At 42.4% G+C, this 27,590-nt stretch overlaps 1 protein-coding gene across 1 annotated transcript; it reads right to left on the bottom strand.

Annotated features, from left to right (window-relative positions):
* Positions 1 to 440: 440 nt before the first annotated feature.
* PTPN11 (protein tyrosine phosphatase non-receptor type 11) lies at positions 441 to 27,590 on the bottom strand. The gene is made up of 16 exons (XM_035565737.2): positions 27,493 to 27,590; positions 23,432 to 23,554; positions 22,130 to 22,324; positions 20,949 to 21,141; positions 19,566 to 19,682; positions 18,952 to 19,065; positions 14,578 to 14,674; positions 13,907 to 13,986; positions 13,633 to 13,791; positions 10,857 to 10,988; positions 9,803 to 9,957; positions 9,086 to 9,153; positions 8,750 to 8,901; positions 5,398 to 5,510; positions 5,100 to 5,197; positions 441 to 3,921 (listed from the first exon to the last, which is right to left on the bottom strand). Exons 1-15 carry the CDS (start codon positions 27,504 to 27,506, stop codon positions 5,128 to 5,130), a joined length of 1,782 nt encoding a protein of 593 aa, XP_035421630.1. The 5' UTR covers positions 27,507 to 27,590; the 3' UTR covers positions 441 to 3,921; positions 5,100 to 5,127.

Raw genomic sequence — 27,590 nt, 5'->3', positions numbered from 1 at the left:
GGCTGTACCTGGGAGGCACGCAGACCCTGCCACGGGGCAGCCAGCCAGCAGAGGAGGACGGGAACAAAACTGCACACTCACATCACATTTAACATCATATTTAACAGGAGTTGTGCTCCGCGGGCTCTGCGGAAGGACATCCCATCCCGGGGGGCTCAGCAGCACCGCAGCTCAGAAGCTCTAACACCGAGACCTGAAGATTGGTGCCCATACACCACTGGAAGCTGGAGAACAGAGTAACTGACAAGCCGTGTTAAGAAAACTGGTTTTATTTCCTTTTTTTTTCCTCTTTTTTTTTTTTCTGGAAGTTCTGATGTTTACAGATATGCTTTTATTTCTGATAGCATAGCTTCGCAGCAGTAAAAATCACAATGCAGCTAGCAGAGCAACTGAGCTAAGACCCATAAATACCAGCACAGAAAACAATGGACAACCACCGATATTTCTATACATGAACTATTATTTTAATGTCACATTTTGACAATTGTAAATGGTCTACAGAACGTATGTGGGCAAAAGGCAATAAGCAAGTCTTTTGAAACACTAGATGTATAATAAACAGCGCATTATCAACATTTACATGATTCACATCAAATTGATGACATCCTAAATGTATTCCTTTTAAAGGATAGAGATTTTTTCAATAAAATATTACAATTTCATTTAATACTCTGGTACAATACTTCATACATTGCAGGAAAAAAAATAAATGCAAGGTCTACTCCACCTAGTAAGAGGATCCTTTTTCATTAGTCTTTAGTACTGTAATAAACAAATCACAATAATGTCATAAATAAACAGGCTTGAAATTATTAATTACATGTTTCACTATTTAAAAGGGAACATTAAAAAATTAATTTGAAATAATGGAAAACCAAAACCTGACAACGCATCCTAGTACCAGCTGTGATTTTTCCCATCCCTACAATCAAAAAGGAAACAGGTTTTATAACTTCGTTAGCCATACCCTGGTTAATTAGGTTTCAGACACATATCTCAAGAGGGAAAAGTAAAGTTTGGTCAGGATTAATAGGAGATCCAATCAGTCCTAACAACAGTTAGCTGAAATTAAAGTGTATGCTATAAAACATTCAGTAAAATGAAGTCAGCAGCAAATTCATGCTGGCATAAATTATTGTGCCTTAGGAGTTGGGTTAAAGTTTCCCTTGTGGTGTAAAGTCTCCTAGACCAGAAGACTTCAGAACCGCATCCCTTTTCCGTTCCACTGATAACAGCAACAGCTTGTAGATCAATGCACAAAATGTCTCTAAACAACTCCCCAGAAATACGTGAAGCTCCCGTATTCGCTCATCTCCTCTGAACCAAAGGACATTTCTCTTTCTCACTTCATCCGTCATAAAATCCAACCATTGTTTAAAATAATTTAAAAAACGCTCTAAGAATGATCCCTCTCTTGCTTGTGCATGAAAGGCAGACAGATTTTATTTTGCAAGGTTTACCCTTTGGTATTCAGCAGGGCCCAACACTCCACTAAAAAGAAGCGGAGTATTCACAATCCTTCAGATTCTGCTCCCCTCCCATTGACATTCTTCTGCTGCATGCTCCCCAGGATTAACACACATTCTGGAGTACGAATACCCTGGCTCCAAAAAAAAAAGGAAAAAATCCTACAGTGGCAGGTTCTAAACAGCTAACATAAGGTTATAAGAGGCAACGTTTTGTTGGCCATGGAACTGATGACTGTTTATACAGGTCAATCATTTAAGACACATCACATTAACCAAGTTGGTAACAGAGTTCAGATTCATTCAGGATCCTTCTTGTTTCTCTTGACTTTTCTTTTGACATTTCAGTTCAGCACAGAGTAGCTCCAAACCTGAACCACCTTCCACCTCGCTGTAACGTATGAAGTGTAGAAGTTGTCCAACTCTACACAAAGTTTTAGACAAATATTGAGATTGCTGTCAATTGCTCTATGTAAATACCAACACTTATAACTGATCCCTGTTCAGCAGGATGAAGCTGTAAATAGGGACAGGAAAAGAGGCAGGCAATGTAAAGTAGGTATCTCACTACCAGATGAATAGATTTCTCTCTCATCATGACGAGAAATTTTAGATCAAGATAGGGCACAAATATCATGACTAGACTGTAAGGCAATGACACTGAAACACATTATGGTACGCTGGTGACAGGAGTTCCAAAAAAACCTAAAACCTCAAAAGACAAAAAGGACAATAGGCAAAGTAACAAAAATTCTGCTTAACATTAAAGAAGCACCTTCATTCAGTTCCAAGTGTTCAAATATTTGATTTTGCAAAGCACTCTCAGGAAAAGGTAATGTAATCTCCCACTTAACCTTTCACAAAGCTGCATTAATTACATTCCAGGCTTCAGCATCATTTCGCGAGGAAGGCCGGTAACGCCATGTCATTGGCCCCGCACCCTCGCATACAGCAACTCAACGCAGTGCTCGCCATCTGCACGTGCTGTAGGAAAATGGCAATAATTCCTTAACTGCCTAAGTCTTCCCCAAAAACACGGGGAGAGACGTTGGTAAGACACCACTGGCACCTACCCCTAGGCACCGATTCTGTCGCTAGTGCACACACGCCGTCGGGGACGGCTCCGAGGGGAGCTTCTGCTCCAGGTATAAGACAGAGCAAACCAAGTGAAGAAACCCAATTACCTGGCAGCTTAACGGCCGCTCTTAGTTCTAGAGCCTCTAGAAGAGGGTTTTGTTTCACTGACAACAATCGGAAGTGGTTTCAGATGAACAGGAACGGCAATTTTAATGCAGCTCTGAAAGGCACTTCAGGTAGAACGGTGACAAACTCCTGTCTGATGAAACGAACCGGGACAAGCCTGCTGGCCTGGCTGCCCACGCTGCCCTTTTCAGCTAAGGCAATTGCAGTGGATAGCGAGCTTCCATGCACTGCTTCCCCCACGCAACTTTAATTTAGCCACTTACACTATCGTAAGGCCTTACTAAAGACAAAACCGAACCAAACCAGAAGGCCTAGCAGCTCCCAGCTCCCCAGGAGAAGGAGGGAAGAGGGTTACCTTAAGGTAAGAGCCTGCGCAGTGGGTGACTTGTTTCACTCTTTTTAATGTGCTGTCAAGGTGTTAGCATGCAACTTTTAAAATTCCTTTCACTCTACAAGTCCAATCTCCTGCTTAATAGATGAACACAGACAAATTAACAGAGACAGTATCCTCACAAACCACTAGGCCATTGTGCCTTTTGAGAGATACAGTAAATTTCTATTTTGGGTCGAGATCGCATAAAAAGAAACTTCATTTGATGTAAAGACTACCTTACAAAATTCCTCCAAAATAGCCCGTCCAGCCACTCAGCTAAGTTGTACTCAAAGCCATCAGTTACCACAAAAAGCATCTTCATACACTGCTCACCCCTATGAAACTCGGTCTGAGTTTGAAATGTATTAGGACTAGTTTTACCACGTAGCTGATTCTATTCACACTGGTGATCCACTGTTTTCGATCAAGTATTGTTCCCATCAGTATTTTACATTAGTGTAACGGATTTATCCATACCATTGTTCTCCCACCACCCACCCCCAAAAATCCCACAACGGCTCAAATGAAGAAAAAAACACAACACCAAAACCAACTAATAGCCATACTGTGAAACAAAAATACTATTAAAAAAAAAAAAAAAGGCATTGATGACAGTCCAACAGTTTGCTGGATTCAAAACTGACTCTACAAAGTAGTTGTCTACATTGTAGAAAGGATTTCCTTTTATTTGGAAAATAAGCAATTGTAAATCAGGTATTGGAGAGAAGAGATATAAACAATCTTTAGATGGTCTTAAGTTTTGCCTACTGTTGAAGGATTAAAACCGTAAATTAAAAAGGTACCAAGCCTTCAGAATTCACCATTCATGTGAAGCTTCTTCCATCTCTTTCTTGACCTTTTTAAAAACCATATTCATTTCTAGAAAAGGAGGAGAGAAGAAAAACTATTTAGGTCAAAAGCAAACAAAAACAACAACAAAAAAAGAGCAGTTCATTCTTATTCTGACATTATACAAAAGTGCTCGCTTTTAACTCAAGAAAGCCATAAACTCAACTGAGAGTCTCAAACCTTGCTCGTAAGCTGCATGGTACTTTGGCAGTAGAAGATGAGATTGTGTATTTGAGATTGTGGAATAAATGGAATAAGGTTATGTAGAAGATGAGGTTGTGGACTAAATGGATGAAGCATACTTACAGTTACCAAGTGGAAAAGGGAAAATAGGATGTCTGAGGTCTTTAAAAGCACAGGGGGAAAAGATGATGAAAGGCTTTAGGTTAGAATCCAGAAGAAGTAAATGACTAAAGAAAGACACCTTAAATTCCAAACTATTCCTCTGCTGTATTCACAGCCCATTAACTAAAGTATCAGATATCTGATTAGCTAATAACCAGTATATACTCAGTTGTCTGACTGCACAAACCAAAGTGTAATAGCTACTTAAAACATAACAAGGAGATTCTACAGATTTCTCTTTCAGCAAAAGCAAGGATTAAATTTTACCAGTATGACAACAATAGTACACAAACGTTGATTTTGAAGATTTCACTCTTGGCCGACAGTAGTTCAAAAACTTCACTAAAAAGGCCATCATATTAGATCAGTTTCACTATTTTCTTCCAGTATCTGCTCCCACCACACAGGCACAGCAGTAATCTTGCTTAACACATCTTTTATGAGGCTGAGCATTACATTAAGCGTTCTCTGAATCTCTTTAGGTGCGAACAAATCCTTAGCAACGACCAGGAGCAAAGACCACTTATTAACGATATGGAAAGCTCTGACTGTAGCTGCCACTCATTGTACAGAACTCCAGTCTCCTGAACAATAAAGATGTCCAACCTATGTCACTGGTGAGTCAGGGCATGAGGACAAAGAACAAACTACCAAGCCAATACTCCACGTTGTTTTGAAAAGGGTAAATATAGATGCACTTGATCAAAATTAGTCTCCGGAATTTAAATTCCTTAAGGGTGGAGGGATTACATGCGTTTCAAGCATTAGAAAGTCTTCTTACAGTTCAGTTTTGCATAAATTTTCTTCAAACCCCACAACTCCAGGCCGGATACGCACAGTCACTCCCAAACATACATACCTACCTTTGCATGGAAGTCTCTGTACATCTTCTCATCTGAAACTTTTCTGCTGTTGCATCAGCCCCACATTTTCATATACTCTAGCACTATCCTCTCTCATTCTGAAATGAAACAAGTGGTTACAGTCTGAATAATCCTGTTTGAGAAAACTGTGTACACTTAACACAGCGACAATTTATTTTGCTCAATTTAGCTTAAGGGCAAAGCACAGGGCAACAGTGTAAGGGCAGGTTCTGTGATAACTCATTCAAGATCACTGAAAATTAGTACAGTTCAAAACTAACAACAGAAACTAACTTACTCTGGACACGTTGGGGTTGGGGTACAGGGTGGAAGAGGGCTCTGATCCCCACTTGTCTGGTCCGACAAAGAATATTTAATGTTTGTGTACTCATGACCTTTTCTTTTACTCTTCTGTGAAACAAAACACAGCAAAAAGCCAGCTTTAAATAACTAATAGAAAACAATAATTGAGGGAATACAGAAATTACTTGCATAACTAACCAAATTTGTGTTTAGAAGGGTTTGTCTGTGAACACGAGAGAGCTTGGTTCTGTAGATAACGCACACAAGACGAACAGGACCTAAAGCTTGACTTTATTTGTTGAAAAACTGGGCTCTTCAGGTCTTACAATAATATCCCTCTTCCCACCACCACCTCCAGCAGAACACACCAGCCTTACGAACCAGCACTCGTACGAAACCTTCGTCTTACTTGGCAGACGAAACCAAGTTTCATTCTTTAACAGACAGAACCAGCCAGTGGGCCTCCCACTGACCTTATTTCCATCGCAAAGATGTGGCCAAATGAGTAACAACACTGTTTGTGAGACCTCTAATAAAATAACATCCTAGGCCATTAGATTTGATATAAAAAGAACCCAAGCTGTCATTTATATTCTGTAACATATGTTACAAGCTGCAGCCAATTTTGCTGGCATTCATCTAAAGATACCAAAGGCTCCAACAAGCAAAGCTACAGGAAGACCGAGGATTCTTTTTCTTTGTTTTCAAGGCAAACATGCACAATGCATACACACTGCAACCTACATCTAAATTAAAGCCTTCCTTTACAATTTTACAGGATGTTGGCTTTTTGTTTGTCTCGTTTTGTTTTTCAAACGCTCAAACAAGTACTACACGACCGACCTGAGTCGATCTCACAACAGAGGCTGTCAGAGCCTCTGCGGAGATCTGGCTGCTGCCTCCCCATTAACAAAGCTCTGCACAGCATTTTAAGTTCAAGTGTTTCAAGACGGTCTTCTGAAGCTTGCTCAACTTTTTAAGTTATTTTACAGAACTTCTTCCCATCTCAGCCTCCCACCTACTCCTGACAAATCACCTTCCGACAGACCACCAGCCCAGACTAATTGCCTGGAAGGCTAAAATAAGACAAAATAAGATTTAAACAAAATGCAAAGGTGCAAACTGCTGCATTTGACAGTGTTATGCGTACAAACCTACTACCTGCCAGTAATATTCTCAAGCCTAAAACCAGAGCTTGATTTTTTTTAAACCGCATGACGAATGGCAGTTCAAGCTATAGATATTTTATACAGTAAAAGCAATTAAAAGGAATTGATCGGTTCTTCTAGTACTTAAGCTGATTGAAACAGATAAGCCAAGATAAAGTAGGTATCTGGCTTCACTTCCTTCAGCTTAATTCACTGCAGTTATCCTTTCAAATTCATAAGAAAAGAAATGTGGTAAGAACTACTTGTTTCCTAGATGTAAGAGAATAAAAACATCTCCAGGGGAAAATAAATAAATAAAATAAATCCGATTTGCTTTTTTTCTCCGCTTGTAAGATGACAGGCAATATCTAACACTACGCTTAAGTCTAAGAAACCTCAGCATTGCAATGCCAACGGGGAATGCTGGCAAAGCAGGATTTTTTTTCTGAATATAAAAAAATGCAGGCACGTCTGTGAATGGCCACAGCTAAACGTACACAGCCACTTCACCGCAGCTGGCTGCAAGTGCTGCGTGACAAGAGGCGCTGTTTGCCCAGCTAATGCAGCTGCCCAGTTTCTTCATCAGAGCTGGCTTGTGTTCATCCAACTTGAGAAGCAGACAGGCAGCGCAACCTCATACTCTTTCCTATGTATGTGCCTTAACTCACTTCACCAGCTTTGTTCAGCTTTCAGGTTTTACTGTGTGTAACTGTAATTGAAGCAAATGTAGAGAAGAAGGTTCAAGAAGTTACAGCTTCTCAATACGCCAAGTTTCATTCCCAAGCTATCTTTTCGGGGTGAAATTCAGGCATTTCCTACAGTACTGTACTGATCTACATAAACAATTTTTTTCTGATCTCCAAAAACATGCTTTGTAGCATTCCCAATTTGCCATCGTTTCCCTCTGCCCCCGAATATTAGTTCCTATAGTCAAAGTGTTGCTTCTGTCTGAAAATCACCGTACTGTTTTATTCCTGTGGTTGCCACCAGCCCTTACAGGTCAAGACCTCGTGACGTGAAGCGATGCTCAATTTCCAAATCAAGAAATTTTTATTCTTGTGCCTCCAGAGCCAGTAATCTAACAGAGGATGAAACAGAACTAACCCGGCCTGATGACTAGAGGAGAAATGCACTGCTCCTCTCAATATCAAAATACCATCCAAAACACATCACAGCAATCAAGAAGTTACAGAACTGCTTCGTAAATGGCAGTAGCAGAAAGAGACCATATTCAAAAGCCGAAGATACAAGGCTTGCATAACACCCATGCAGAGGTAGGAGGGAGCTCTAAGGTGCAGTCAGATGACAAAGGGGGAAAAAAAAGTACACCTGAGGGAGTTCTTGTTCTTCACTTTGTGTCTAATCAGCATCAGAGCACACAACAGCTGTCCTGGGGAGAGGAATAAAGTCTCTACCTTCTCTGCTGAATGCATCTACATCACATAGGCAAATGTAAAACAAGCTCTGCCACACTCCAAAGAAGCCAGAAGCCACACAAGAGTGCAAAGGCTGAGCTGGCACATTCCATCTCTAAAAGAGGGATTACATCTCACACCTGGCACTGCACTAACCATGAACATGAAGCTCCCCACACCTGCCTGATCAGCTACCTGGTTTTATCTCCTGATCAGCACGCCAGCTGCAGAAGGAAAGATAATGAAATTCTGAAACAAAAAGATAAAAATCCCAGATGACCAGAGGTTAGGCTAGAAAGGGAAAGCAATGGGGGGTAGAAAGTGAGTTCTTTATAACAAAACTATGCACTCAAATCCTACAGTCCTTTACAGAAGGTGCAATGGGGTACCTGAACAGGAGGAATGAGGTGGGGTCTCGTGTTTGTCACCACACATTCCGAAGTTCTTCTCATCACACCAAATCACTCTAAGTGACTTTTGTTGGACAATGTACTGCAGGATCACCAAACTCACTCTTTAAAATCTTTCAGTCCAATATACACTGCTTTAATTTTAGTTTTCTAATTCTATCTAATAGTTTAAGTAGTTCTTAAGCGCAGTGAACTGAAGTACAGGCTACCATCTCTGAACACAGGTTCCAAACCCAGTCTTTTCACAACGCATTGGTTCCACAGTCAGCAGGCAAGCAAATGAGCAACTCTGCTCCCCGCTCCCATGATAACATGCTCCTATGTAACATTTTATGCTTTACACTTTTACTTTTCATACTTTAGGACAACTATACCTGCTCCTCTTCAATTCTGCGCTGTAGCGTTTCAATGTAGTGCTGTACTGCCATGTAAATAAATCTGTACTGTGCTTCTGTCTGAACCATTCCTGACCGTTGTGATCTCACCATCTGAATGGTCTTTGGAACATCAATATCACAGTCCACACCTGTGAAAAATCATCATGATGTTAGGAACAATAAAATAAACTTCGCCTTTGGAGGACAGACTGGTCTGGTCACTTGTTCCAGCAGAACACAGCACAGCTGAATGCCCTTGCAATTGTTTTACTGTGACGCATCGGTGACCTACGTCAATATCCCAGCAGAAAATAAAAGTGGCAGGAAACCTACCTTTTTCTCTGATTATGTCAATAAGAATATCAATCACAATGAAAGTTCCCGTTCGCCCAATTCCAGCACTGTAAAAGAAGAAAAATTAATCACTTTGCTCTCTCTGAACAAACACCAGAACACCTACCCAAGCTACGAGTCCAACATTTAAGAAACATTAGATTTCCTAACTATTAACCAAAGCCAAAAACCAAACCATGCAGACAAAAGTGACTACAGACCTAACTTTCACAGAAGAGACAGAAGTCATAACAGCAGTTTCTGTATGGTGGGGTTTATTAACAACCTTGAACCAGAAAGCACTACAAGAATTTGCTTTACAAAAAAAAAAATCATTTATATGTTGAGAATGAGGAGTGCTATCTCACTCATAAAAAGTGGAATTGGAGACCAGAATTCCCATGAGCTGGAATACATCCCATGACCTGAAATATATCCAGGCAAGACTGGCACCACCTCATACAACACCATAAATTCTTATTGATACAGACATGCACACTCTGAAAGACAGCCTGCTTAGAAGATAACCATTTGACATCCAACCAACATACGTAATTTCCCCAAAAGCAAAGCACAAACACCCTGGCAGATAGAAGTCTGAAGAGCTCAATGGGAAAGTTGCCTTCCTTTAAAGTTTTCAGCTTTTCCCTGCCACCCCTCCCCAAAAAAGGATCCAACAGAACCCTACTGATGGAGGGGCTTAGCACATCACTGTACCTGCAGTGGACCACTACTGGTCCTGCGTCAGAAATGCTTTCTTGCTTATGGTGCACCTCCTCTAGAAAGTCTAGCACGCCACCAGGGTCACTTGGGACTCCGTGATCGGGCCAAGTTCTGAAGTGATACTGCCAGACTGTTCTCTCTGTGTTCCCCTGGAAGGAAGATGCCAACATGTGAAAACAAAATCATTCAAATCAAAATCCAGCTAAAAGCATTTACTTGGCAAAGTTGAGTCAGATCAGAAGGTGGCATATCCAACCTTCTGCTCAGTATCCACGGCACCACAACTCATTTAAAGGAGGGAACAGGCCAGAGTTCTTCCAGGTCTGACAAGTCAATCACACCACCAGCTTCCATAGCTTCCTCTTTTTCTCATGTAGCTGCTTCCAACATTTCCATCCTCACCTTTTGAAGCCATGGCAAAGCCCTGTCTGAGGGTAACCAATGGTGAATGCCCTTCAACTGCCAGACTCCTCATTCACGTATGTCATAGTGTCATTTATCTTACACGCTTCTTCGCACTCTGTTCCAAGCCCACGGACACATCAGTCTAATACATCCTGTCTATTTGCTTCTTCCCCAATTATTTTGCACCCTCATCCGAATTGTTCCTTAACAAGGACGTGCTATTTCCACACTAGTTCACTGTTCACTTCCTCACCTTTGACATGCTTTAAGTGCTCCTTCTAGATTCTGGACCCCATACAACCAGTGTCTTCAACTACAACCATCTCCATGAAAGGACAACAACAAATGCTTAGCTGGACTGAAGTGCAATTACTTAAAAGCACTATCATGCTTCTTTCCAGATTTCCTTAAAGCTCTGTAGCCAGGCATCTTGTACCAAAAAGTGTTTAGGTATAAGAATGTTCAGTTAGCCCAAGGACAAAGAGGAAGATGTATGGAGCTAAAGCTGGAGCTTCAAAGAAAGAGGCAGGGCTCAATTTATTAATCTCCTAGTGCTTTTATTGATTCCAGAGAAGTAGTCTTTCTGCATTCTCTTCCTGATTTGCAACCTAGATTAAAAGGACAGAGTTACTGACATACTTACCTGCCCAACTTTAGAAAGCTTAAGCTCTCTTAGCGTGTAATCGTGTGCTGCACTCTCCTTAACGTTCCTAACGCGCATAACACCGTACTCCTTTAGGGAATATTCATCAGGCCAGTACTTGACGCACTTACTCTGCAAGATTTAAGATAATTTTTTAAAAAAGATTAAAAAAAGTAATCAACAAGAAGAAAGACTGGTTCGTAAACTGGTTAAACAAACACTTTTCTGAAAGCTTTCATTTCTGAATACACAGAAGGCAATTACTAGCACCGACCGGACAGCTAGCTGCCAAGGTGAAGTACATTTGAGGGGAAAGTTTCTTTTCCCCATAACAAAAGACTGCATTATTTCAGACAAAGAGATACATTCAATCTCTCCTTTCAGCAGGTTTCATGATCATCTTAGTACCTGTTTTGCCTTAATAGTTTCAAAGCCCAGGGATTAAAATAAAGTTACTTATACCTCTACCCAGCTAGTGGTTTCAAAATATCAAGTAAGAGAAGCTTAAGCACATAATTCCCTACTTAGACAAGATGTCTTTTTTTTTTGGTGGTGTTTTTTTGTTTGTTTTCTTTTGTTACTTTTGCCCTTTTTCCCCTGCCTTCTCCAAAAGGGCACAAGCTAAAGAAAAGCTGACGTTCAGTGCAGAACCCTGAACACAAGACCAGCTGGTACAGCAAGTCCAAGCCAGAACATCCGATGTTAAAACAAGCATTACTCTGACAGAATGGATGCATGTATTATCAGCCTAATGGACTACTGCGTACAAAACACCACTTCTAATTTGTGAGCATTTGTTTGCTGCTTCTTTAGTGCATTGTAAAACATGTTCGGAACCCTGGGCAGATCTAAGACATCTCACAGTTCCTCACTTTCTTAAGCAAAGTGCTCTTAAAGTCATCTCTGATCCAGAGATTTCTCTCCTTCCTGCATAACTGAAAGCATCTTGGCCTGAGATAAAAAAAAGCTTTTGTTTTCTATCAGAACTGCTATTTGCAATTGTTGAAGAATTTAAATAGGCACCAAGAAAAAAAAAATAAAAAAATCAATGTATGCAGCACTGATTAAGTAATCAGGCATTAAAGTGTTTTATACAGCCAGAGCGCAGTAAGCAGGCTTAGCACAATTTGGAAAGAATCATAGAGAAAGTGAAGAATAGCACAGCCCCATTAGTAGGTTATCCAAAATAAAGAGGCATATTCAAGGCAGCTCTTCCAAAGCAACCCCATAATTTATTTTTCTTCTTCCAAGAGAAAGATCTAAGAGGAAGGTCACTGGAAAGGGGTAGCTTCTCTCTCCTTCAGAGCACTCTTAGGAAGAAAACACAAATCACGCTCCTTTATAAGGGGTAATGAATGGAAGTTTACTAATCCTAACATAAAATAAAATAAAATCCACAAAATAGATCCTTTGGTTTCTACAAACAACAGCAATGGAAGCTGTGACACTTAGATGAAGAAAAAAAGCCCAAAAAATCTACAGCTAGTTGTCTTCTGCACATTTATGCAGGCTTTTCTTTTATGGCAGCGGTAAGGAACTCCTGCAGTTATCAGCCATCCACAGAAAAATATTAGCTGTACTTTCCACATGAACTTTTTTTTGAAAAGTGACACTAACCTGTGAAAAGAGCTTTTCCTTCAGAAACAAATCAATGGTTTAATGAAAAAGGTGGACAATGGTATGTGAAAAAAAGGAGAGAAACTGAAAAAAAAAAAAACTATTCAGGAAACATTAAGAAGATCTGAAGCAACACGTTCCAAGGACAGAGCTACACTACACAAGGGAATTGGGATCTGAGCATTGCCAGAGTATCAGAATTAAGTTGCTTCTTATTTTTTCCTGCCATATGTCATTAGAACCCAGACGAAAAGTAACAGCTTCAGATTTGCCAGAAGACAGTGAATAAGATGATCTCTGTAATTTAAAGGTAAAAGTGAGGTTCCTGGAATCCACCACTGTAGGAAAAACTTCCTCTTTTAACGCAGTAAATATTGCCAGAGCAGTGTGCAAGGTGCTCACAGACCACAGAGGCTGAATAGGAAGCTGTGTTCGTGAAGAACGGAGCAGTCAAAGGACCCAACTTCAGGAACAGAAGTGCTAAATCATCCCTGACTGCGAGATTCTTAACCTGGTACATTTACAGCCAGAATCGCTAGCTCAGCACACGAGAATCTTATCAAATTCAAGCACAGAAAGTAAAGTCAAAAGAGAGAACAACCTTCCAGTACAGTCTAGCAAGTGTGACCTGAATGAGGTGATGTTGGGCTATTACACTGCAGTTTCTAGTTAAAAAGCAACATCCTCATATCCTCTAAATTCATCTTTATAGGAATAAAATCCCACAACTTGCTTTTTTAGTAAAGTCTATACAGACTTGGTAAGCTAAAATAAATGGCAACATATTTTTTTAAAAAACAAAACAAAAAAGAAACAGGGAATCTACCCCTTCAAGTATGCAGAACTGGCTACAACATCCAGCCTTCCAGTGTCTCATTCCCTGAATAACTTTATAATGCAAAGGTTCACATTCAGCTAAAATTTAATCAGTCAAACCTTACAAAAGGGAGGACGTTGTGATATGACAGGAGCATACCCTCAATTCCCACAGGTACCAATAGGAGAGGAACACCCAGCACCTTCCAGAAACAGGTCTCCCAAGACCGTGGTGGCACAGCAGACTTCAGCACGTGAGTTAATATAACCAGGTCTGTTCAGTCCTTACTTGCACACAAATGCCATGACCTTTCCTGAGGCCAGTTCAAGATTCTGTTTTTACCTTTCCTCTTTCAACTTCTTTTGTTGTCATAACAATAACTCGAGAATTCTCCTGGAAGACCATCCTCCAAAAATCATTCACTGTATTCTGTAGGCAACCTTGAGTAGCAATGTAGCTTTTTTTTGGCTTCGAGTTGTTGCACTTGGTTTCAAACTCGGGCTAGAGACAAAAACAATTTAACAAACAGTGACAAATGTGATTTTTAGAAGACTAACTTCAATCTAGGAGAGCAAGTTAAAAAGTAGGCATGGGCTGTAGGTAGGAGCCTACTTACCATAATAATGTTAGCATTGATATAGTCTGAAACAGGTTCATTCGGATCACCATCGTGTAGAACAACTCTGGTGTGATCAACTGGAAGAATACGTGCACACATACATATGTTAAGCAGCTGCATCCTACAACTGTGAACATACAGCTACTTTTAAATATTCAACAGATGGGTACATTTCTTATTGCTACCAGAAACAACTAAATTGTCACATTCTGTAAATTAGCAGCTAGAATACTCAGCCTTTCCTCTTCCCCACTTCTTTAAACAAGTGTCCAGTTCCTAACAACCTGGACCAACACGAGTGTTTATCTAAGTCAACACAAGTGGGCTCAAACACTGCAGGATTTGCACCATGCAGTTTTGTACCACCAATTAATCCTCTTAAGTGTGAGCATTCCAGTTAGCTGAATAACAGTTTAGAGATGTGACGCTTTTAAATGAAAGCTGGAGACAAATATTAGGGAATCAAAATATCTGCATGTACCAAGTGCAAATGTTTGAACGGAGATTGGAAATTGTACGGACTAATATTGATAACATAAAAGTGGAAGTTATCATTAAAGAGAAGAGAAAGCGCTCTGATGTTTAATTAACTCTGGATTCACCAGCTTAAAAAATAAAGCAGAGAAAAGTAACAGGCTTATTTTATAAAGAGGGAAATCAGTACTTACAGGGTAATATGTTTTTGTATCTATTTTTGTTTTTGTTTTCTTGACGCTGACCTTCTTTACGACTATAGAGAAGTTTGCATTCTTGCTGCTGTAGAGTCTAAATGAAAACAGCAAAAATAACCGGTTTCAATAAAAGCATAAAAAAGAGGTAGAGGCTGTTTCACCACAATTACAGTTACCCTTTCCTCGCAAAAAGGATGATACTTGATTATAATGCCAATCAATAGTCAGAGAGAGAGAAAGGAAGGGGGAGGGAGATCCCAGGTTTCTCCAGTCGGTTTCTCCATTCAGACTAAGTACAGCACTGCTTCCAAGGTATGAAACGACGGTGACAGAAACACAGGAGCATGAATGACAAGGCAATTGAGTTTTACTGAGTTTTCCACTCAATAAATTATATACATCTATGAATACAAAATTTCATTAAGCCACAAACTATAACCTAAAAGTCTTCACGATATTGTTCTGACCAAGCAGACTCAAGTTGGTCCCTTAAATTTTTTAGCTGTAAAAACACTGTGCAAAGAAGGCATAACTGTCTGCTAAAGACCGTAACAAAATTTCACGTGTTGAAATCCTGAAAAGGCACTCAAAATAAATCAGGTAACATGAGCAGCATTCTACAGAGCAGGTCCGACCAGAAACATTTATCAATTTCCATTGCCAACCTGCAAAGGAGTAAGATGCTTTGTAATCCTGGATTCATTACCTGAGCTGTGCTGGCTTCCTCTAGCCCTTACCTGCCTTCCTCCCCTGCTTCAGCTGCAGCCAACCTGTAGCCACACTGCTGGAAAGCCCCCAGCCAAGCCCCTGAGATAGGAAGGTTGTGTCACCGCAGTGCCACTAGAACAGATCCTCCAAGCTGCAGCCAGACCAACCCAAAACCTCCTACCTGACCCTAGTCATCAAATCGCCAAGGCCAAAGCCCACATGGGAACACTACAGCACTTCCAAAGGAAGATGAGATGAGTAAAGTGCCCAGAACAATGTCAACACACAACACCTGAGGGAAAAACAAAACCGAACAAAAAGCCACCAGTGCACCACCCACGGCCAGGTATCACTTGCCAAGTGCTCGAGCTGATCTCTCCTGTCGACACAAAGCCATTTCATTAAACCAGTACAAAACCTTGCACAGACCTTCCCACATTACCACGCTAGGGGCTGGGGAGGTGTTAGGTAGCTCCAAACGTGGTTATCCATAAATCATCCTTGAGCAGAAACAATAAAACTGCACGGGGATTTCTCCCGTTGGCAAGGCCCCAATTTCTCAATGTCTGGTTCACAATTAATAACGACAAGGACAACAGCACTTCCATACTTCATAAGCGTTGCTTAGGAGCAAATCCACATCCTTGCAAGGAAGCTGGAGGGACCAGAATCTCAGTGCCTTTGGTCCAAGTTTTAATCCCCAAAGCAGTACCGGCCTGACTAGAAGAAACACTCAGGCCTTGGAAGATGCTCCCTTTACTAATACCACCCTTAATACTCCTTCAGAGATTGCTCTTACTTTAAAGCTTGGGCGTTTCAGGCACATTTGCTCACTTCTGTTTCAGTCTCTGATTGTTACTGCCTCACTTGGTGACCTTGGACAATTAGGCTCATCCTAAAGCCAGGGAAACCAAAGGACAAGAGCAATACAGCAGAGCTGTGAGGTTTTGTGTTTGTGAAGCACAGACAGAAAGCACGATGCCATCAAGTGTGCTCGCTGCTCCCGGCGATGGGTGAAACAGCACTTTGCAGCAAGCTCACCTCTCACCACACTGCAGGTCTTTCAAGTGCCATCATCACAGAGCACCTTTACAGAACAATACTTCTGAGTCTCGGCCAGGTGGAACACCAAGCAAAAGAACCAAAAGCTAAACTTTGGCAGCAGGTCAAAAAATGGAAACAATTAAGTGTGTTGAAACTAACTTCAAACATCCTCGCTTCATACAGTTAATCGTTACTGCTCTGAGCATACCAGAGGAGAGGTCCACGAGCAGCAGAGACTCTACGAAGCCCGTTACGAGATGTAAACAATGCAGCGATAAATCCAAAGCACAGTCCTCAAATTCATTCCACCACCCAAGCACTAAGCTCACCAAACAGTCATTTTCCAGAAGCAAAAGTGTTACAAAGACTGTCAACATTTCTGCCTGGTGGCTAACAGGACGAGGCACATTCTTCAATATGCCTGAAGACAAGTAATTTACAGGCACCATCTGGGCCGCCAAATGATAAACAGGCCATGCAGAGATCCACGGACAGCCTGGAGTTTGCCCCCTGCCTCCTCCCACCAAGACCGACAGCCACAGCTTACCTGAGGTGAATGAGAAAGCGTGACATTGAAACTGCTCTGAGATTGCCTTGCCTCCAGAAACACCGCAAAACAAGGTGGAAAAAAAATAAGGTTTAGGGCTGACCTCACTAACAGTAGTGAAAAGGAAAAAGAGGTGGAATGTCTCAGTAAATATTTACCATTTATTTACTTTTCCTCTAAGACTTCAGGCTTGCTAGCAAATACTTTTCTTCAGGAAAGTCGTGGGACAGGAAAGCACCTTGCTTCTAAGAACCAACTGATAAATCCATTACAAGTTTATTCCACAAAGGCCACAGGTCAGCAGAGAAGTCATACGTGCCAGGTAACAGCCCAGTCATTTTGACAAGTCAACGATCCGTTCCTAAACGCACTGTACGAGAGCGCTTCCCTCAAGAAAACAACATTAACTCTCAGTCCCTGGTGAGCCAGCACCAATTACAAGAAGGGCAGGCCAACCAGGGATACCTTCTCCTTTTTATGCCCTCTAAATACAAGTAAGGCGTGCTTGGAGTCTAAGGAAACTAGCAGACACTGCATGGCTAACCTGGAAATGCACGTTCAGGCTACACAACACCGTGATCACAGCACAATGTATATCAATTGCCATGAGAGGACGCGGCACACCACTAACCAGCCTCAGCAAAAAGCAGTTGACTCCCAAATGCAGGCTCTAGCCATCAGAGCAGGGGGGGCTAAGCTTCCTGATGTGCCTGCCCCATGTCCAAGTTCACATGTTGACCTCCACGAGAGAGACAACTCAGAGTTGAGGCCAGGTCACCTCCCCGAGAGGTTCACAAGCCATAGATGAGAACTGTTTGCGATTTTCAGCCCCGCCTGCCGTGACCTCAACTATTACATTGCACCCACACTTATAGAGAAATTTGTCACCTCTTTTTTTTCCAACTCTCACCAATGGTCTCAGAGTGCAGTCCCTACGGACAACAAGAGCAGACTGGAGCGCATTGAGCTGATGAATGTGCCTGGACAAAAAGTGTTTCATCAAAATAGCGCTTTGCAAATCCATCACTTTTTGAGAAGTTTCTTAAAATAGCATTACAAAGCCAAAAGCAGCCTCTCTGTTAAAAATCTTAGATCACAGGACTTTCCAGTTTCCTGTTGCCATCTGCTGGTGGAGTTCCACAATCCACTATGGGGGTGTATGAGATAGAGAGAGAAGTCAGCTCGTTATATTTAAGCCACGTGTAACGCTTTTGGCTATGACCATCACATGCGTGCAGTTAAGTCACTCCAGTTGTCAGAGAAGGGTTAGGACCCAGGCTAGACTCGAGTTGCTTGGAATACATTACACAGCATTCACACTTAATTTTCTCTACTTGAGAAATTACCAGTTTCAGCTGTATTTGCTCTCAAATCTAGAGTAGCTCCCTGAAATCACTAGGACTTCATTCAAAGGAGGGAAGGCTGGGCCAGCACAGCTATGGTACACACACGAGGGGTATGAGGAGAAGAGAGAAGGAAAGGAACTGCTACTTACTGGGAAGGAAATGAAATTTCCAGAGAAAACAAAACAAAAATAAATCTCCGAGAGCCCAAGGAATATACATAATCAACGCTGCTTCACCTCAGAGCTTGTTTGTGAGGATACTGCTACTGTACTGGTACCTGTGTCACCAAGAATAACACAGGCTAGGAATCAGGCCTTTGCCTCCAGAAATATAAATCCAGCCTACGAGCCTCCTCCTGTCCACATGGAGAAAAGGGAGCCAGGAATGAGTCCAATTAATCGTCCTGGTGGGCCAGGTATGATGCCAGCTGTAGTAAGGCTCCCTCGTGATGGGGAAGATACACAGGAGGGACTGTGCTTAGGTATTGAATGAACACCCTGAAGAACGTAACTACCTCTCAGGAAAAAGGTCAAATATTTCAATCTGTTTATTAGCAGACACGGGAGTGGAACTGGTAAGTTTTAAGATGCGATCTACCCGACACAGGAGAAGGGAGCAAGGGATCTGAAGTGATGGAGGTAGAGACGAGCCAATGTCAGGAAGGCAGTAACAGACCTCTTTTAAGCAGTACAGATTTTTGATAACATTTGAAATGTAATGAAGTACCTCAAATTCTTCCCAGAAGCCCTGCTTGACTTTATCTGTAGTCTCTGCTAGCTTGCTTAGCTCTCGCACTCTGCTTTCAATCTCTGCAGCGTTAATACGGGTGGTATTCAGAGGCTAAGAAAGACACAAAATATTAAACAGAGGTATAACGATACAGAAGATAGTTAAAACACAAATCCCCTATGCTAAGTATATTTTAAGTAGGCAATTCTAGGATCCAGACATCTATTCGGACTTCACAACTTTACCATTCACACACCGAGGGGCAGTGAGGGTAAAGAGGAAGGGGACAGGGAACAAATGTTTTTAGATAAAGTCTCATGGTTGTTCTTCAATACCTAAAGTTGTCTCATTTCTGGACTGGTCTTGTGATCCCTATGGACCATAATGAAGCCAAGGAAAGTTTTACTCGCCTCACAAACACGAGCCTGCCACTGGCAGACAAAAACTATTCCAGCTTAGACTTATATGACCAAGTTTGTCATTGAGTTCCATTCATTTTCACAATACAAAAAGAAAAAAATGTCTCATAGAACACATGGAAAAACCTTCTCTTCCCCAACAATATATGCTGAAGCTAACAAAATTTATTGCTGTTTTCTCCATTCACTCACCTGCTTGAGTTGCAATACCGTGCCCAAAGTTTCTACCATAGGGTTCTTCTTATAATGCTCCACTAGATCTGTCAGAGAGTCAAATTTCTCCCCTCCACCAACATCGTATTTTAGATCCTTGAAAGACAGATGCTCAGTCGTCAAAATAAACGCACTTCATCTACACTGATATCATCTTTAGGCTATGCAATATCAGAGAAATTCTCTTTAAAAACACACACAGAAAAATCTAGTAAAACCCTTCTGCTAATGGCTGGTAAACAAGAAGCGCACACATACATTACGGAGGACAACATCCTTTGTGTCGCCTGATTGAAGTCACTTTGTCTGCCCTTCCAGGAGAAACGGCTCCTCCTGAGCCGAGGCTCAGTCAGCTCGAGCAGGCTACCTGAGCTACTACGGGATTAGAATGCAGGGGACAGCTTTGGAAATCAATTCACATTACGATTCAGTCCTGAAAGGCAAGCATTAACTGCCACCACGCTTATTTTGGTGAAGTGATTCTGGTTTTTCGTTAATGTCATGAATGCTACCGGTAATTAACTGCAAAGCAAAGTTTTCTTGAAAGGTTAGCATAAATACAAGAATCGACAATTAAATGTGAATGTTCTTTGTCCAAGGAATAGTTAATTTTGCCTTAATGCAGAACGGGACAGCCTCGATAAGGCACGCTACCTGATGTCTTAAGGTCTCTCTTATGCTCAGGTTCTACAAAACACATCTGTTTCAATTTGTCAATTGTTATACAATTAACACAAGAAGTCACAGATTTGAACATTTAACATCAACCCATGGGCATGTATGAAAATACCAAGACCGTAACTTAATAATATTTAAATGAATATTTAAATGAACTACCCTATATTAAATTCAAGCTTTAGATTTAAAAGCGTTCCTTAGATTAAATACTTTGCTTACAGGATGCTGATCGTTCTCAGATGAGGCATTATAAAATGACAGGGGAAACAGATGGACTTGAATAGATCTCTGTTTGTCCAATTACCCCTATTTTTATACAATCTATACAGGAGACTGCAGCTCACTTCAGAAGGTTCATGAACATGAAAAGCTCCATCAGCAAAGGATTTAAGACAGACTTCTGATGCAATCAAAAGCAAACCTATTAAAAGGTACTTGACAGCACAGTATAGTACAACACGATCCAGCCAGGCAAGCAGTCAAAAAAAATAACACTCCTCCAATTCTGAAGCTATCGAATTAGTCAATACGATCAAACAGATGATACGTATCGCACATACAGTACCAGAGGAAAAAGGGAAAATACAGTTTGGTCTCTAGGGAAGTGTAGAACGGCCCTCCTGTTAGCATAAACCCACTGCCCATGGAAGTAGTGCTGTTAAAGAAGCTCCTGCTTCGTCATACCTGGCAGTGAATCATGACGTGTGTCACTTTAGATTTCCCATCGTTACTCTCTCCTTTATCATCTCCTGTCCGGACAGAAAGAACAAAGTCCCCAGGGTGGCTTTGACTCTCACGCACAAGAAAGCTTCCATGTTTTCCTTTTTCTGTTAAGAGTTTTTCAGCTTCTCTTCCAGAGAGATGCCCATGAAACCACCTTTAAAGAAAGTAACACACAGACAGGTACGCAGCTTGTCATTCCATGGCTGAATCCACTGGGTCTAAATAGTTATTACAAAGTGAAACACTTACACTGAATTGTGCACTGAACAACAGTGTCCAGGTCTAAAGAAAGCCTCAACATTTATAAAAAGAACCCTAACGCTTGGAAGCATACATGTACATACACACAAGTGATTACAAAGCACTTCAAAGCAGGCACTTCCACAAGCACTGAAATTTGCATTTCATGCAAGCTTCAAACAAAGCTTTGATTTGGATCCCCTACAACAGTCCAAATGGATTCCCTGGTGCCCAATAAATGCGAGCTTACACAGCAACCTTTTCCTCAGTCGAGGCATTTACTCGTTCTATTTCCTTCATAAGGACACGCTTTCCCAATAAACCTGTATCTTTGATAATATTTTTCCTTGTGTTTTTTTCAAATTCTGACATCTACTGGCCACAGAGGTTTACTTCTGACATGCACAGACTTCCTCAGTATGTCAAAAGTCTCAGGTTCTCCTTATGAGCCATGCTCCTAAAACCATGAGTTTGAGCAGTCTGAATATTTGCATGCCATTCACCTTCCTAAACTTATGCCCACTGCTGGAAAAAAAAAGGCGTATAAAATTACCCCCAGAAATATTACTGCAAGGAATTCCAAGGCATAACGACTTCAGGAAGCACTTGGAAAATTCCTATAAAAAAAACTTTCTCCCAGTAAAAACCAAGGCAACTTTGTCTTCCTTTTTTAGTATTGTATCATGCCAGGAGGAAAGCTTCAAGACCAATTTTTTTCAGCATAGACTGTTTTACCTTTAACCATGTTATCAGTCTGCTTTTCAAGTAACCTCGCTGAAATCAGGGGGATTACTTTCAGTATGACAGTGGCTACCCTCACCAAACGGAAGCCAACCCTAAGGAGATAACGTGCATTTATGAAGAAGTGCAGGGATACCGAGGCTTCCACCACTATTTCTGACCTTTCAGACGTAGGATCAGCACAGTTCAGCGGATACTTCAGCTCTATGACGTCTCCGTTCTTTTCTTTGAGCTGCCCATGGTGTTCCATGTAATACTGCACTAACTCAGCCAACGTAGCAAACTTCTCTCCTCCGTAGAGGTCATAGTAGTCTCCTGTGTTCTGGATCTTGATGTGGGTGACAGCTCCAGTTCGTCTAACGTTTGAAACAAAGGAAGAAACCGTACAAATCAGCTGATTTCCAATCAATCACCTTTACGTTTATTGTTTTGTTGTCCAAGTTGGAGAAATCCAGACTTTGTATCGCTTTCCAACAGAAACCTTGCAAAATAGCTAACCTAGTGCAGCTCTGAAGTGTATGTACTTCAGCCACATCTTGGTGGCTTGCGAGAAGGGGAAGTGGCTGTCCAAGAAAAAAAAAACTTAATTCCATAACGGGGATTCTCCAAGCCCGTATAAGCTCTGTGGTCCCACGATATCCAACAGAAATCCCTCAAGCCCCCAAGAACTGCACGCACAAGCACGAGGGGTGGAGGGGTAGGGAAAGAAGCACCCAGCTTTCTCAGGATGTCCATCAGAGCTTCTTTCCTACTTTTGCTAGGATTTCACACTCATTTCTAGGATCCCTCCCTTACCAAACAGCTGCCTTTGCCTGATGAGGGCCGTTTGCTCCTTGAGTCTCTAGTATTCACGAAGAGCAGCTCCCTCATCCGTTAAACAGGGCCTGTTATGTCAAAGGTATCCAAGCAGCACCATTCTTATCACCAAGCCTGCTTTTCCTTTTTCCTTCATCTACTTCCTCTGCCCTCCTTTCTTTGCCCCTACCCCTGTACACGGTGTCAGTAGGACAAGCGTTACAAAAGATCTATTTTGGAAGCTGAAACAGCACCGCAGTTGCAATTAAAGACATGCTGACTTTTCCTATAGGAAAAAAGTCAGAGCAGCATTTCCTTGCAGGTGTTTGATCAGCAATTCAGACACACTCTGCTACTTTTCTATGGTTATCAAGTAGATTTTTAAAGGGCATAAAGTCATGCAATTATGAATTTACTTCTGCTTCCCCAAAACTTTTCCACCTCTCTGCAATATTTGTATCCCCAAGTCGGTAAAGATATTTGGGAACTTCTTCATGGAAAAGAGAGGGGTTTGGGGGAAAGAAAGAAAAAAAAAGCGAACAACAAACTAAAAAGGGATCTGTGCATTATTTCATCTCCTACAAATAGTTCATTTGTGACTCTTTCCCAGAAGAACAGCATCAAATGGACACCCCTACCCATTTGAGAAGGAAGACGCTGAAACGTACCTCACAGAGAGCGTAAAGTCTCCTGGGTTACTTTTGCTGGGCCGTGCCAAAAAACTGCCATCGACTCCTCTTGTTAACAGTAGGTTTTCTGCCTCCACCCCAGTAATATTCGGATGAAACCATCTACGTGAAGTTAAAAATAAAGAGAACAAATAAATAAATAGAAGATCTGGTTTTCTAAGTTAATTTATATGTCAGGACTAAACAGAACAATACAACAGTTTCAAAAACAGTACTGAATTCTGCTCCTAAACTGGTAAGAATTTCTATCTTAGTAAAAGGTATATATTATTCTTTTCATATTATATTGCAATTTTACATATTGGTAAGAGATTCTTTGCAAGTCAAAGACCTAGAGCTATACCTATTTGGACTGCTCAGACTACAGTGATATCAAAGAGAGGCATGCAGTACAATCAGGGACCACAAGTCACACGTTTTCCCTACTCCTGGAAGGCAGAACACTCAAAGAAACCTAAAAGCAATCAGGAAAAATACTTAAAACAAAACACCGGACAACATTTTAAAGGTTAAAGATGAAACAAAACCTCATCCTTCAGTGCACAGCTTGACCACCGACCGACGGGGGTCAAAAGGAACTCTCTTGGGGACGACCTGTTCGGTTGCCCAGCCTTCTTCCACCTTCCTCAAGGGAACGAGGTGCCAGACCCAAGGCCGCTGCTCTGCCTTGTAAACACCACGGCAATTTGTCCGGTCCAAACACGCCGCGCTTAAATACAAGCACCGAGGAATCTGGTATCAATATTCACCACCCACAGGCAGCCTAATGAGTGACTAATATAGTGCCCAGCCAGAGCAGGGCTGTATATGGTCTATAGCCAAGAAGCTGTGTCCCCACCTATGGCATTAGCTTTTGAGACTTATTCTTAGCCATTCGGTTAACGCATCTGCGTTGCCTCTTAGCTATAAGTGAAGAATTTTATTTCACTCCTGCAGCTCCGAACTACACCTGTGCTCCGGATGAAAGGACTTTTTAAGGCGACAAACCTAAAAACAAAACAAGAATCACCACGCAGCCCGGGAACAGAGATGCGAACGCAGCAACTCAGAACTGTTCTAGTGGTTTTGTCAGGCTTTTATTTGGCGATTAAATGATCTCCTTCATCCTTCAGCGCTGCTGTGAATCAGGCACTGCGCAGGGCACAAACAAAAACGCACTTCTGCATCTGCAGAAAGAGCACGGAGACTCCTCTTTGTGCGCCGGGTCCTTACTTTCTCTGAAGTAAAGCAGAACATGAGGGCAAAAAGGCTCTGCAGCCAGCCTCCTTCCAGTTGCAGAAGTGCTCCATCTCCGCAAAAATCGCACAGCGTTTCTAATTGTTCCTGATCCAGCCAACGTTTCACAGCAAATTGCTGTAACAGCAAAACACGCGAGTGCCTATCTAAATTTAGGGTTCTGACTTCATGACTTCAATCGGTTCAGCAACTCCTCCTGCGCTGAAGGTGACAATATTCTACCAAGCCCCGGCCCAGCCTACTCCATCCAGGCACAGCTTCCATGCAAACGTGTTGGGCAGTTTTAGAGGTTCTAGAACATTCAAACCTCTAGCAAGTCATTTAAATGGGAATAAGGATTACCTATGCACCAATTTCATTTCAAAAGTAAACGATCCCTCTTGTTCATCTTGCTTTTTTTTTTTTTCTAATTAAGGATATCCTGCTTGCACTAAAAAAAAAATCTAGTGAATGCCACTGTACCTCTAACTGAAGAAAACCAAACCTATGCACCACGGCTCTTGAAAAGAATACATTAAAAAATACTTCCAAGTTATTAAAGCAAAAGAGAATAAATCAGTAAGTAATCCTACATTTATCTAACGACTATCTCGAGGTCAAGAAAAGTTCTGTTTTGATGCAGTATCACAAGAGAAACCATACAAGCAACAGTACCTAGGATGAACTGACCATTAAGTAATGTATTTTAGAGTACGATAGTTGGACTCAAAGAGCTGATAATCCATTTGCCACGCTTCCAGCCCCAAAATTTTACTTCCATTAGGGAAAGACAACAACAAAGGCGTGACAACATTTTGAACGGTTTACAATCATTTAAAATACACATGGGATTCAAGAGACACCTTTGTGCAGTTTCAATTTTACATCCAAAAATATATAAACACAAAGAGGAGAAATTATTGGAATCAGCCTTACAGGTTTATTCTACTGTGACATTCCATAAAGCGCAATTAATTTATCTCCTGTCACTCACCCTAAACCTTAACGCACCTGGAAGTAACTAGTAACTGTACACAAGCTGTTACGAACATTAAATAACCGAAAATTCGTAACTCAATAAACAGAAGGGACCTTGTGCACATCTTGTGCTTAAAAGATAGGTGAAAACCATGACAGATTGTTTAACAAACAAAAACGTCACCCCCTCACACCGACACTCCTGCTCAAGGTGGCGAAAAGTTACGAAGTGCAGCAAAAGGAAAACTACATCTGGGTGAGCGAGGCGCTTACTGCACTTTATGTAACTTTTGTTCTGATGGTAACTTGTTCCCCTGCTCCCTCATCCTTGTATTTTTGGCTTTGAGTAGGAAGATGCATTTGTCAGCCACCCCAAATAGAAAAATGGGGGTGTTAGTGATCTCTGTTAAACGGTTCCGGCCCGGCGATCAAGATCTCTCCATTGAAGTTCTGCCATCACATGTGTGCTTTTGAACCTCGGTGGCCGCATCCCTTCCAAAGCTGGCAGAGCGAGCAAGGGGGCTGCGGGCGCAGATACCGGTAACACAACCCCCACGGAGGACTTTCTCTCACGCTTCCTTTTATAGGGATGGAATGCGTTTCAGCCTCTTTTTTTCTTCTTTCCTTCTTCAACCTCTATTACGAGCAGGTGCAGAGGCTATCCCAAGCAAAGGCCATCACTGCTAAGATGTACGATCAAGAAAGCAACACGCACACGCAATCCCACGCTCTAATTAAACCGACTGCCCTCGCTGGGCAGGGCATGCTCCTCGCAGCAGCTCTGGTGGGGGGCGTTCAGCAGCTCACCCTCCCAAGTCCATTATTAACTTACAGTGAGACTGAAATATTGGCAGAAAAGATAAAATAGTCGGGGTCTCGCTTACAAAAGCACAGCGGTATCAGCTAAGCAAGGAACCTTTTGCTGAAACCCACGACGTGGTTGAAAACGCAGCCTTGCAACTTTTTTGTTTTATTATTATTTAGCAAGGGATACGGCTGCATTTCGCACAGCCAGGAAAAGATCTGCAGAATCCGTGTTTTACAAGGCATTCGCTGCCAACACGCTTCTCTCACCAAATTGAAGAGGCCGAGAACAGAAGAAAATCAATACATTTTTCCATGCCACAACGGGGCTTTTCTAATCATCTCCTCAACAGCAGGAGAGAGAAAATCGGTGCTGGGTCTCAGCTGTCACAACCACAGCGCCACGGAGGTGGGGAGCGGTGCTTTAATTACCCCTATTTTTAGGCTCATCGGTTTATAATCCGAATTATTTCTCAGCCTCGCTCACAACTTAAAATCTAAGCTCCTGAGCGTCGCTCCTGGCCTCGAGACGGCCAGCGAGGGTTTCCCAAGGGACGTGCCGGGCTGCGCCCAAAGGACCCGGCGGCTCGTGGCGGCGTGTGAGGGGGGACAACCCCCAGAATAACCAGAGATGCTCCTGGGAAGACCCCAGACCTCATTCCGACCCCCTCTGGGCTGCAAAACCAACCCACGCCCAGCAGAACCACAGAACATCCCGAGCGGGAAGGGACCCACAAGGATCCCCCAGCCCAACCCCTGGCACCGCGCACCCAAAATTTGGCACCGCGAGGAAGGGCGGGCACAGCGCGGTGCCGCGCACCTCGCGCCTTAGAGGGAGCTGCCTGAGGAGAGGCACCAAAATTGCAGGCCGGGCCCGTCAGCAAAGCGCCTCTTACTGCTCTACGGCCCTCAAACCCCCCCCCCCCCCCCTTCCCGTCACGACCACCGGCGCCCCCACCCCACCGCCTCAGGGGGACCGCGCCGCCACCCCCCCCCCCCCCCCACCACCACCAGCCCCAGGCCCCCGGGGCCGCCCCGCTCACCTCCGCGATGTCATGGTGACCGCCGGGAGCCGGGGCTGCGGCCTCCCCCCGCTGCTCGGCCGCTGCTCACATGGACCCCCCCGGGCCCCCCTCAGGCC

This window comes from Cygnus atratus, chromosome 17 (assembly GCF_013377495.2).
Source record: "Cygnus atratus isolate AKBS03 ecotype Queensland, Australia chromosome 17, CAtr_DNAZoo_HiC_assembly, whole genome shotgun sequence".
NCBI lineage: Eukaryota > Metazoa > Chordata > Aves > Anseriformes > Anatidae > Cygnus > Cygnus atratus.
This window is presented reverse-complemented; position numbering and strand designations above follow the sequence as displayed.